At 35.2% G+C, this 12,641-nt stretch overlaps 1 protein-coding gene across 6 annotated transcripts; it reads left to right on the forward strand.

Annotated features, from left to right (window-relative positions):
• On the forward strand, positions 2,001 to 12,179 carry LOC109235191 (phytanoyl-CoA dioxygenase). 6 transcript variants are annotated; one of them, XM_019401188.1, is made up of 9 exons: positions 2,001 to 2,139; positions 2,221 to 2,345; positions 2,432 to 2,492; positions 2,830 to 2,898; positions 2,974 to 3,092; positions 6,558 to 6,705; positions 6,793 to 6,937; positions 7,053 to 7,142; positions 11,968 to 12,179. In XM_019401188.1, the coding sequence occupies exons 1-9, from the start codon at positions 2,082 to 2,084 to the stop codon at positions 12,083 to 12,085; spliced, it is 933 nt and encodes a 310-aa protein (XP_019256733.1). In that variant the 5' UTR covers positions 2,001 to 2,081; the 3' UTR covers positions 12,086 to 12,179. The 6 variants fall into 6 exon arrangements, with proteins under 6 accessions (XP_019256733.1, XP_019256734.1, XP_019256737.1 ...); XM_019401189.1 differs by having other exon boundaries at positions 2,003 to 2,139; positions 7,056 to 7,142; positions 11,968 to 12,177; XM_019401190.1 differs by lacking the exon at positions 11,968 to 12,179 and adding an exon at positions 8,791 to 9,104 and having other exon boundaries at positions 2,005 to 2,139.

Genomic DNA, 12,641 nt, shown 5'->3' on the forward strand with positions numbered 1-12,641 from the left:
TTGTTAGAGAATTTCCAGAAGTTTTCCCAGATGACCTTCCCGGGACTTCCTCCCGAAAGAATCATAGACTTCGGCATTGATCTCATGCCAGGCNTATGTGTGTCAATTTTAATATTTTTAGAATTTTATTTGTGTTATAATAATTAATACTTAATTATTTAATTAGACAGAGTAAATATCCATGGGTTCCAGGCTCGATATTTGAGGCCCAGTAGCACCAAGCTATCCTGAATTCTTATGTGTGTCAATTTCAATATTTTTAGAATTTTATTTATGTTATAATAATTAATATTTAATTATTTAATTGGATAGAGTAAATATCTATGGGTACCAGACTCGATATTTGAGGCCCAGTAGCACCAAGCTATCCTGAATTCTTATGTTTCAATTTCAATATTTTCAGAATTTTATTTGTGTTATAATAATTAATATTTAATTATTTAATTGGACAGAGTAAATATCCATGGGTTCCAGACTCGATATTTGAGGTCCAGTAGCACCAAGCTATCCTGAATTCTTATGTGTGTCAATTTTAATATTTTTAGAATTTTATTTGTGTTATAATAATTAATACTTAATTATTTAATTAGACAGAGTAAATATCCATGGGTTCCAGGCTCGATATTTGAGGCCCAGTAGCACCAAGCTATCATGAATTCTTATGTGTCTCAATTTCAATATTTTTAGAATTTTATTTGTGTTATAATAATTAATATTTAATTATTTAATTGGACAGAGTAAATATCCATGGGTTTCAGGCTCTATATTTGAGGCCCAGTAGCACCAAGCTATCCTGAATTCTTATGTGTGTCAATTTCAATATTTTTAGAATTTTGACACCATATATTAATTTGTTAGTTCTGTGTGTTTGTTTTATAAATTAAATAATTAATTTTTGTAAAGTGTAATTGGATAGAGTTTGTAGTTAGTAGATACTTAAACTACAGAGATTCTACGCTAAAAGGCTCTATATTTTACTACGCTAAAAGGCTCTATATTTTACTAAGCTATAAGGCTTTATATTTTACTACGCTAATAGGGCACTATTCTTTAAGCAAATAAATAACCTAAACTAAATAAAAACAACAATCATATTTTATTAACATAACATTCACGAAATTATATATAAAACAGTAAAAGAATTTATGAACATTTTTATTAACAAGAAAAGTTATTTCTCAACTTTTAACTTATTTTTTTAAACTTAACTAATAATTTAATTCCGGACTAAAATAAACATACAAATTTAATTACGCAAACAAAACAACAAAACAACGTGGAAACACATTCAAGACAACTAATATGCATTATTATACGAGTTTCGACATAAACTAAATCGGAATACCTCGATTTATGTTTTTAGAAAAGTCGAAAAATTAAAATTTTGAGCCCGAAATGAAGAAACCACAACAATCGAAAGCTTGGGTTGTATGCGGGACCTACAATCTTCACTTTGGGGTCCACTCGATTTTTTTTTTTAAAATCGGGTTTTGGGGATGGGGGGGGGGGGGGTGACCGCTGTTGGGATTTGTTAATGGAGGTTGAGTGGAATTTTCTGTCGTGGGGAAGAGGGGGGGTGTTTAAAGTTTAATAAGCAAAACGCAGTATAATACTGTGCTTTATGCAAAAACGCAGTATTATACTGCGCTTTACTTTAATGACTAAAATTTCGTTAAATAAAACGCAGTATAATACTGCGTTTTAGGTAGAAAAATAATTTTTTTTTAAAATTGTATAAACATATTTTAAGTCCAAAAAACTTGCCATTTATGTTTCGGACTCAATGTTTTTTTTCCCTATTTCATATTTCTTTTTAAATTTCTTTGCGATCATCTAAAGATAACTCTAATGTTCGAGGATTTTTGCATTTGTCTATCAATGTGCCTAGCAGGGTACATCATGAAATATTGTAAGCATGCGGGACCCTGAAGATAATTCTTGACTTTACATTTTAGTACCAAACTTAAAGTAATTTGCGTATTAGCTCTATAAATTCTCAGAGAAAATACCACGTCAACACGTCATAGAATTCTACCAACTCTTTTACGGCACCGAGGGAAGCTCAGACGGAAAGGTCAAAGATGGGTATTGAAGGAGGAAACCTGAGTTCAGAGCAGCTTCAGTTCTTCGACTCTAATGGTAATCTCATCTATGTTTTAACTAACTAGTGTGTAATTTGATGATGTAACAGTTATGTGATTTGAATGCAACACAATACAGGGTATTTGTTGTTAGAATCATTTGCAAACCCTGCAGAGATTGAGTCCCTTAGGAAGAGAATGGAACAGCTGCTTGATGAGTTTGATTGCTCTTCCACTGCTTCTATTTTCTCTACCAAGAACCAAGTAAATATTCAATTTTTTTTTACCTCAAATACTTTCGTTTAATTGGTTTTGTGCTTAACACCCCCCAAATTGTGTTTTTTTTTCAGCAACAAACGACTAATGACCACTTCTTTGAAAGTGCTGAGAAGATTTCATTCTTCTGGGAAGGTATATATGCTTCTCTTAAATTGATGATATTTTGGATTTTAAATTTCTGATCCTGCTTTTTAGTAATTTGCATCTGTGTCCATTGCTTCCGCTGTCTTATTACCTTGTTGTTGCTATTGTTTGTTTATTGCTTCGTTTTCTCTGTTCTTGAGCCGAGGGTCTTTCGGAAATAGCCTCTCTACTTTCATAAGGTAGGGGTTACGTCTGCGTACACTATGCCCTCCCCAGACCCCACTTGTAGGATTTCGCTGGATTTGTTGTTGTTGTTGTTGCATCTGTGTCCATAACTTTCCTTTCCTTTTATAGGCTTCTAAGTTGATGTTTGTGGTCTTGGCAGAGAAAGCATTTGATGAAGATGGCAACTTAAAGCAGCCAAAGCAGCTCTCAATAAATAAAGTTGGGCATGGTAATCTTCTGTTCATTACTTATTGTCAAAAGAGTTGTTTCATTTTGATTTCTTTGACCTGTGCTGTTGCTGCAGCTCTTCATGAGAAAGATCCTGTATTTAATAAGTTCTCTAGCTCGGACAAAGTCTCAGGCATGCTGCGTTCGTTGGGTTACCAAAGGCCAGTAGTCATTCAGTCAATGTACATATTCAAGGTAAATACTGGTACTGTTTTATCCAGTTATGAGGTTTCTCTGCCCCAAGTCTTTTATACAATCCTTTGGCTAAATCGTGTCCAATCCCTGGTTGTTCAATATCAGCTGCTGATGCATTAGTTGTGAGTGTCATTCTAGAAAATTGGTGTCTTAATAAGGCTAGAATGTATCCCAGTTGAAAAGTGACGTTTTTTCTGGACTTAGCGTGCGGAAGAAAGCTCGAATTTTTTATTTAACAGGGTCAATAAAATTATCTAAAGGAAAAGCATCCCAGGGTGTTGGATCCTGTATACAAGAAGGTATAGACAATTCATACATAACAAATTCTCGCATACCTATCTGGATCTACCCCAAATACTTTGAAAGCAATTTGTTCTCCTTTGACTGGGTTTTTAGCTTTTCTAGATTTTCTACTTACATGAATTCAAGCATCTAAGCATGTGCTATTTTTTAAAATATAAAATTGGGACCATTTCTCGATTTTTGCATGTCATCCTTGTGTCGAGGCCATGCTAATCTCTCTGTGTCTTCCAATTTTATCAGATGTCCCTGAAGGGACCTAATCATGTGCTTATTTAATATTTCCTGTTTCTCTTTTTCCTCTTATCTTCTGCTATCACTTGCCAATTCCTAATAACTGGATGAAGCTTGAATGTTTAGGTTGAATCTTTGGTACTTGATTGTAAAAGCTAGTGTCTATACATAGGTAGAACCTCCTACTCTAATGCAGTGATCTTGGATTGAAACTTCTATCTGTGCCATGACAAAGAGTATTAAAGAAAATAAACACCAATAAGAATTACTTCATGTTACCATGTGTGCTTTCTAATTTACTCCATAACATTTTCTCCCTAATAGACCCAAATTCTGTAATGATTGTCATATTAACCTAATACATGGCGATATGTAGGATCTTTGAAGTTCTTACACTTCTCCAAATAACATGATGACTCTGTATAAAATACTGTTTAACTTATGATGCTGATTTCCTTAGCTGTTCAAGGATTCCCGTTTGAGATATTAACTGCTAAAAAGTTTGATCTAAGATACTATCCATGATGTAAAGCAAATGTCGCATTATTATGACTTTATGCACATGAATTGGTCTTCTAACTACATAAATAGATAAGATTTTCCTATATTTATATTTATAAACCATTGATTTGCCATTTGAGTTTTCTTTTCTTATCTGTCTGTATTTTTTTTATAAGGTTCTTATCTGTCTATGTTTAGTACTTGAATCTTACTCCCTCCGTTCCACTTTATGTGGCACTGTTACTATTTGGGGAGCCAAAGAGGTTCTTCTTTGATCACGATTTTCTTGAATATTTTCTTACGTATTTTGAATTATTAACTATTGTAACTTATCGTAGTTTTTGTATTGCTTTTAAATATATTAATTCTTGTCGAATAACTTGAAGAGTTGGTGTATGAATCCAAAGCAAAAAGTAAGTAGTCTGATCCTCTTAGTTAATAGTGGCAAGTGGGTCGGCCCGGGCCCGCGGGCTAAGTGGGCTGGGACCGTTAGGACCGCTAGAGGTGGGCTCGTGGGCCGGTTCTTAGCTAGGAACGGTTAGGACCAGGCCCGTTTGGCCCGCCAAGCGGTCCTGGTCTCTTGGCGGGCCAAACGGGCCCAACGGATATATTTTTTTTTAGTAATTAATTGACTTTACTTACCATGTAAAATATGTACATGCAAACAACAGAACAAAAACTAACCCCACTGGACATGCATCCCCCGTTTGGGTCCTTCTACATTTCTACTTTCCTACTTTCCAGTCCTCTATCACTGTTCCATTGGATCCGGGTACCAGTTTACATTGGTAATAGTCCTTTCTAACCTAGGAAACATGGTGGCAGGCCCAACAGATTTTTTTTTAAAAAAAAAATAGCCGTTTGGCTTTTGAAAAAAAGAGCTGTTGGGGGTTTAAAAAATAGCAGTTGGCTATTTAAAAAATAGCCATTTAACCCTCCCAACTTAGTTTTAACTCCATACTTTTTATTATTACACTTTTTTCCTATTTTCTAATATAAATATCCCTTCATTCTTTCATTTTCTTACAAAATCAATATCAATCTATCAAAATTTTTCTCTAATTTTCTTCTATACTTGCTACAATTATTTACTTTATCAAAAAAATTGTGAGGTTGTTACAATTTGTGAAAAAATTGTGAAGTTGGTGAATTGAAGTCTTCAACAATAATCAATTTTCAACAAGTTGTTCGTCAATTCGGTAAACTCTTTCCAACTCTTAAGTCTTAACATTATAGTTTTGTTTGTTTTATTTATTTGCTATTACTTTAATTAAGATGTCTTCCTTAAGAAACATTTTTGGTAAAAATAAGTAAGGGAAAATCCAAGGCTAGCGAATCTAGTGGTACTGCTGTTCCTCCTCCCCTGCCCCGGGCTCCCCGAACCAAGCCCCATACCCGTCCTACACCTGCTATTCTTGATACCGATAATAGTTTATTACAATTTAGCGACACTGATGTTCCTCCTCAATGGTGGTATTAGCACCTTGTTGTGCTTATTCCATAGGGGGGAGGAAAACTAAGAAAGATATTGCTATGTTTTTTATTGCTATAGTAAAATTATAAGGCATTGCTTTGAATATCTTTTTACAATATTTTTGTTTTTAAATTTGAATTAAAAATTAGGTCACAATTCCATAATAAATTACAAGGCATTGCTTTAGATATTTTTTAAACATCTTTTTGTCTCTAATTTCTATTTATTTTTTTTAAAAAAATCTCTGCTTAGCCGTTGGGCCCATTTAGCCCGTTGGGACCGCAGGTCCGGCCCGTTTAGCCCGGGACCATGAGTTCATGGGCACGGTCCCGGGCCGGTTCCTAAAAAAAGACCGTTTAGCCCGTTTATTTAAGGACTGAGGCTGCGGCCCACGAGACAGGCCCGTTAGGCCCGTTTAGGGCCCGGCCCCAACCACTTTCCACCCCTACTCTTAGTCCATACCCTGCCACATAAAATGGAATTGATGGAGCATGTGATTTCATAGTCAACTTGTTGATCCCAAATTACATACTTAGTAACCCCAATATTCCTAGCTACTATTTGTATTATTTGGATGAATCATGTACCGAACAGCATATTAGTTCTTGAAGTTAAATAATTTTGCTCATGTCACATCACCTCGCTCGTGTTATCCAAGCATGCATCCATACCATGTGCACATCTTGTCACTTTAAAAATCCTCACTATGGTGGAGTGAACTAATAAGTGCTCTTTAGTGGTGCATATCCTCGTATCCCTTTGAAAATGGTTTCTCAATTGTCTCTAATACTATGATAACATCGTAGAGGAGGCGTGTTTTCCTGTATATGTGGGGTCAGTGGTCACCGCACTCTTTGCAATTGAACAAATTGCAGAAAAGAAGTAAAACCCCTAAGGTAGTTGTAGTTACTATTATCCATCCTTCTGCTAGTGACATGTAAAACTTTGCTTCTCAGCAACCAGGTATTGGGGGTGAAGTTGTGCCGCACCAGGATAACTCTTTTCTGTACACTGAACCAACAACGTGCACTGGCTTGTGGCTGGCTTTAGAGGATGCAACAAATGTAAATGGCTGTCTCTGGGCTATACCAGGGTCCCACAAAGGTATTGCTTTCCCAACTCTACTTTGCCTTGCTACCTTTAAATCATTGAATTCCTTCATATAACATACATAATGTTCTATTTCTTTAGATGGCCTTGTGAGGAGATTCCTTAGAGATGAAAATGGGGTTCACTTTGATAAGCCATCTCCATGTTATAACCAGAAAGATTTCGTTCCGCTTGAAGTAAAAGCTGGTTCTTTGGTAGTCATTCACGGAGATCTTATTCACCAGAGGTCAGTCACTTCCAGAACTTCTCTGAGACCATATAGAACTGCCAGTTATGCTATCATTTGTATTTGGCTTGTTTGGAATGTTTTTTATCCATTCAATCTTTTCAATGGATGATAGCAGTTTTGAGAACCAGTCTTCAAAGTCACGACATGCATACAGTTTGCATGTGGTGGATACTAATGGCTGCAAATGGGCAGAAGACAATTGGTGAGTGGCCAGGGTTTTGTGTTTAATTTTCTCTGTTTCTTGATTCTTAATGCCATATTTTACTGAGAGGTAAAGCAGCAGAGTCATGCTATAACTGTAATTATCAGGAAGGACCGCTAATGTCTAATACGGAAGTGGCTAAGGTTCATACAGTGTGTGCAGGGTGACTTGTAGATTATTAGGAATTCCGCAAAGTTGTTCTCAACATTACAGCTTAGTATAGGTATTAGCACATCATTTTTCATGGTTCTGAATTACTGAAAACTACATGGGGAACTTCTATAGATCCTTTTTAGAAAGCAATATTTGCAAGGTAATACTGCATACTAGGGGTGTTCATAAAAACCCGAAAAACCGAACCAAACTGAAAACCAAACCAAACCGACCAACAAAATCGATACTTTTTGGTTTGGTTTGGTTTTGGTTTTAATCAGAAAAAAACCGAACCAAACCGACTATAGGAGTAGCTATTTTAAATTTATTATTACACCTATATATATGTATATTGTTATACAAAGTTTCAAATTTTTTATGGTAAATGTTAATAGTTTGCACTTTTAATATAGTTCTTTACCTTTACATTCTAGTTTGATTGGTAGTTTTCTTTTGTTTAGTGTAAGAATCTATTTCGTGTTAAAATAACATATTTTTAATTGAGTCCTTAAATTATTCATCACTATTTGATTTAATTATCATCAATATATCTTGGTAAATAATAGATTTCTCAAAGGGCAATTGATTTGAAAGTGTTACATTGAAAATGTGATCGCCGAAATATTTGTTTAGTAGTGTATGTCTTATATTTAAGAAAAAATCGACAAATAACCGAAAAAATCGAAAAACCGACATAAACCGAATCGAGAAAAACCGACTTAATTGGTTTGGTTCGGTTCTAATATTTGAAAAACCGACTTACTTGGTTTGGTTTCCTTTTAGGGAAAAACCGATCCAAACCGAACCATGAACACCCTTACGGCATACGATAGACCCAATGTGGTTTGACCTGTTCCCAGATCCGCATAGGGGACTGCCCTTTGTAATAGCTACATCTCCACTTCGAGTCTATTGCATGGCACATTTATTTGTTTGATCATCTAGTTGGAACCTATTTAATTGTTTTATACTTCTAACCTCTAAAACTGGTACTAAAGTGTGCAGATCTCCTCTTCCGACTCTTGAAAATTATTAACTAATATCTTTTATGATATGGCTAGATACTCTTAATCTTCAAGTTGTAAAGTTAAAGCAAAGATTAAGATTGTTCGGAATGCAGGTTTACCTTAATTTTTCTTAGTCAACATTAGATCTCCATCTGAATGGATCACATGTAATTTCTTACATATGAGAAATCATTTAATTTATATAATATGTCATAGTATCAGGCCCCGTCCAATATAACTTCTTAGATTTTGGAAATTGAGTATTTTCCTCCCTTGGATTGTGACAGGATGGGGGTGGAAAAGGATAAGTAGGATGATAGTTTATATAAATGGACCTATTTGCTGACATGTAGCTTTCATTCATAGAGAAACTCGGAAAATATTCTTACCAAAAGCAGGCATGCTTATTGAATCAATAGCTACTATGCAGTGTTTTTCTAGTTATGATCCAACTTACATGCTGCTTTTGTTTTTGGAAAATGTTTTAGGATTAGAAGAAATGTAGATCCAGAGCCCTTATACAGTTCTTGAATCTGCCCTCAAGTCATCAACTGCTATGTTTAAAGGGCAAAAGGGCAGCCCGGTGCACTAAGCTCCCGTTATGCGCGGGGTCCGGGGAAGGGCCGGACACAAGGGTCTATTGTACGCAGCCTTACCCTGTCTTTCTGCTATGTTTCTTACTAAAATATCAAGTGAACCTTGGGAGCGGGACCTGGTTAACTTTTTTAGCTTACTTATGTATATGCACATGAAGTACTTGATGAATAAGATGACAAATCATTGAATATGGTTGTTTTTCAAATATTTATGTCTCAAAAAAGAAGGTAGATATTGCACCGGGTAGCCACTTTTAGCACCTTTATTTAAAACGTATCCAGTTTTTGGAAAAAACTATTTAAAGTTTAGCCAGTTTTGGCAAACTTCAGTCTGCTCCTCCCTCCCACCTCCAGGACCTCCTGCTTCTTCATACCCAAAATGGCATAACCTCGTACCTGAAGGCTTGATCCACCAAAACCAAAACTTTGAGTCAGAAGTTAGGTTTTGGCAGTTCAAAATTCCAACCCGTTTGTGAAGTTTGAAATTTCAAAGCTGATTGGTTGGAAGTTTGAGTGTGAGGGGGATCGGATGTCCCACAAGGGATAATACGTCCAGAACTCTTAGACCTTTCAAATGGACCTTCAAAATAAGAAGTTTAAAAAGAAATTGAATAGAGGATAAAATTTGAAAACTTCTCAAGTTTGTTAGAAAGTTGGTTTGATTGCCCTTTCATGCCATGTCTTGTACCCTATACAAAGGGAAAAATGTATTAAAATAAATGAGAAGTGTTCGTAAGTTTCCATAAGGTTTTTATCCTTTTACCAAATAACAATAGCACAAGCAACAAGTTGCTAATTATTGATATGTCCAGTTCACTGCTTGAATTTATTGATCGCAATTACGGTACCGAAAGCGATTTATAAAACGCATCGATTGCATATTATAAATCGCATTCTCTGATTGCATTTTATAAAGCATTGACTGATAGTTTTGTAATCTAATTGAATATTGCGTTTTATTATGCCCAACTGCATGATTTATAAATAGCATTTGGGTCGTGACTGACGCTTAGGAGCAAGTGCTTCCAAGTAAGCCTTATCGGCAATTTACAGAAAATCGGACAGAGTTTCCCTTGTTTTAGGACTATCCAAAAATAAACATGTCTTAGAAATCAACAACACAACCTACCAATATCCACCAAACAAGTTATAATCCGCATTCACGAAGTATTTCCAATACAATAATACTAACTTCATCTCTACGAGTCACAAGTCTATATCAATAAAAGAATACTTGTGACACTCATAAAAATGGCTATGGAGCGACTCTAAGAGTTTCGGAAAGAGACTGTAACAAATAAATAACAATCTTTGCCCACACGAATAAATGCGGGGCTCACCAGGAACTGTCAACTTGTGAACTCTAACTAACGGAATCCTCGCCTACGTCTACTGCTGTCTCTGTAAAAACAGTAGTGGGGAGTGAGTCGCTAGCTCAATAAGTAATAATACTTAAACACAACCGTTTTTAATGGGGACAAGTCAGAAAGCATGCCTCTATAATAATAGGTTGAAACTATCACAAAAATAAATTGCCCTCTCAAACAGTGAATATAATCAGTCTATTCATGTGTTTCCTGTAACAGAAATCAATTTAACAAATCAGTATTAACCTCGGTAAACACCGTCTCATAGAAAATCTTTATGTTTGGGAGTATTTCCAAGAAAGGATCATGTAATCTATATCATTGTGTGGACCCTTTCATAAAAGGAGTCAAATATTACTGTAAGTCCCTACTCGAGGCAAAACTATAACTGTATGCTAGTTCTACTTTTCCACTAGCGAGGGCTATAATGGTACTCGGTAATCGGTAAATACAAGGTGCACCAGGTCTAACGAACCCGCCGTTAGCGACGAGATCCTTTAAAGTCTCCTCCCATTTATACTTTTCTTTGTAAACAGTAAATATTCACATGAAAGCATTTTCAAATAGTACAGTGCATTTCAATTCTTATCAAATCATGTAACCCAATTTCGGCAACGATAATCATATCTTAAGTAACAGTAAAACATATCTAGTAACAGTGAGAACATATTAAATAACTGTAAACATCTCAAGTATACTATTCAGTACCACATCAAGTAAAGGACTTGTCCCACATATAATTTCAAACATTCGATAACACATTTTATTTTTAAAATAATGTATAAACCATGCATGTTATGAAAACACAAATTGTGGTAAGATTATTACTCATATTACTCGTGTCGAAATACCAAACTCGTCACCGATAGCGATCCGTAAGACTTTCTTCAATCAATCTATAACCACATCAACATCGGTCTTGTGTTAATTTTCTTGTTTTAGCTAATTCATAGGTACTTTAGAATATCCAAACCCTTGGGTTTCATGTTTGACTCCTAATTCATCAATTTATACTTACGCACGCCACTGGTAGTTTAGAATACTTCAAAATCTATTAAATACAACCTATTCATATGATATACCTAGTTAATTCACGGAAAAATCTCATGAATTTCTCCCAATTTCCTTAAATTAACTTTCAAAGTCTCAATCCAATTCCATAATTATATCTACTCAGCCCTATAAGAATCATGTATATAAAATCCCATTGTGTACTAGATTAAAAGTAACTTGAATTTTGTTGTTTCTTCCCTTAGTTTACGAAGTAATAGCTAATCGCGTGCTAAGTATTAAGTAAAGGAATCAGATTACCATGGAAAAGTTTTAGAATTTAATTACCTAGCTTGTTCTCTTTCTTTGTAAATCTCTTTGCTAGAACATAGTAAACTCACTTGTGGTTGCTTTTGATCGCCTCTGACCGTTTTGCTTCTGCCGAGCAAAGTTGCTTGCCCCCCTCATTCTTTTGTTTTTGTTAGCGTAGGGCTTTGCCCCTATTTTAGCTTTTTTTGTGTTTTTTTGTTTATTTTTTTTTTGTAAATTACTTAATTACTCTTTTTTTTGTAATGAGTATTACAGTCTTATAAGTAGCATCCATTGATTGCGTTTTACAAATCGCGCGCGTTAACAATCTTTTTCACCGATTGAGTTTTACAAATAGCATTCTGATAGAGTTTTATCGCAATGGTGTGTTACTCAATTGCAGGAATTCAGCAAGGAATTCGAGGATCGAGCAGCTGTTCAGGAGTTTGAGGACTCGAGAGTTCAACTATGGAGTTGTGAAGAAGAAATGTAAAGAGAAGAAAAGAAAGAGAGAGAGATAGGAAGAGATTTTAGAGGAAAATGTAATAGCTGTTAGTATTATTGCGTTCAAAATCAGAAAATCAAAGAAGCAGAGAAACATTAGTTTAATAAACAAAACAGAAAAAATAATTCCAAGCCCACAAGTTGCTTGTGTGTCCTTATGGAATTTAATCCCCTCACTGTTGCCCAAGGTTTCGGATTAATTCCTCCCAGGATAGAACGGAATAATTATTCTGCAATACTGGCAATTGAAATTACAGAATTTCAGCAAACTCAACAGACTGAGCAAATCACACTTGACGCTTATGTTTATTTGAAAATAATGCAAAATAGAAAAGAGGGGAGAAATTTTCAGATTTTTTTTTCCTATATTAAAAATGAGGCAAAGCCTCTAAATTTATAGACAAAGGAAGGGTGAGATGGAGAGGTGTAATCCAAAAGGTGCCTCTTCCATTTCCCATTCACACCCTTTAAAGAAAAAAATGCAACAATCCCCCACATGAATGGGGAATGGACATATGTGAAAAATATGCATGAAAATACTGTGTGATTCGCAAGTAAGGATTAATCGCATCT

This window comes from Nicotiana attenuata, chromosome 12 (assembly GCF_001879085.1).
Source record: "Nicotiana attenuata strain UT chromosome 12, NIATTr2, whole genome shotgun sequence".
NCBI classification, from domain to species: Eukaryota; Viridiplantae; Streptophyta; class Magnoliopsida; order Solanales; family Solanaceae; genus Nicotiana; species Nicotiana attenuata.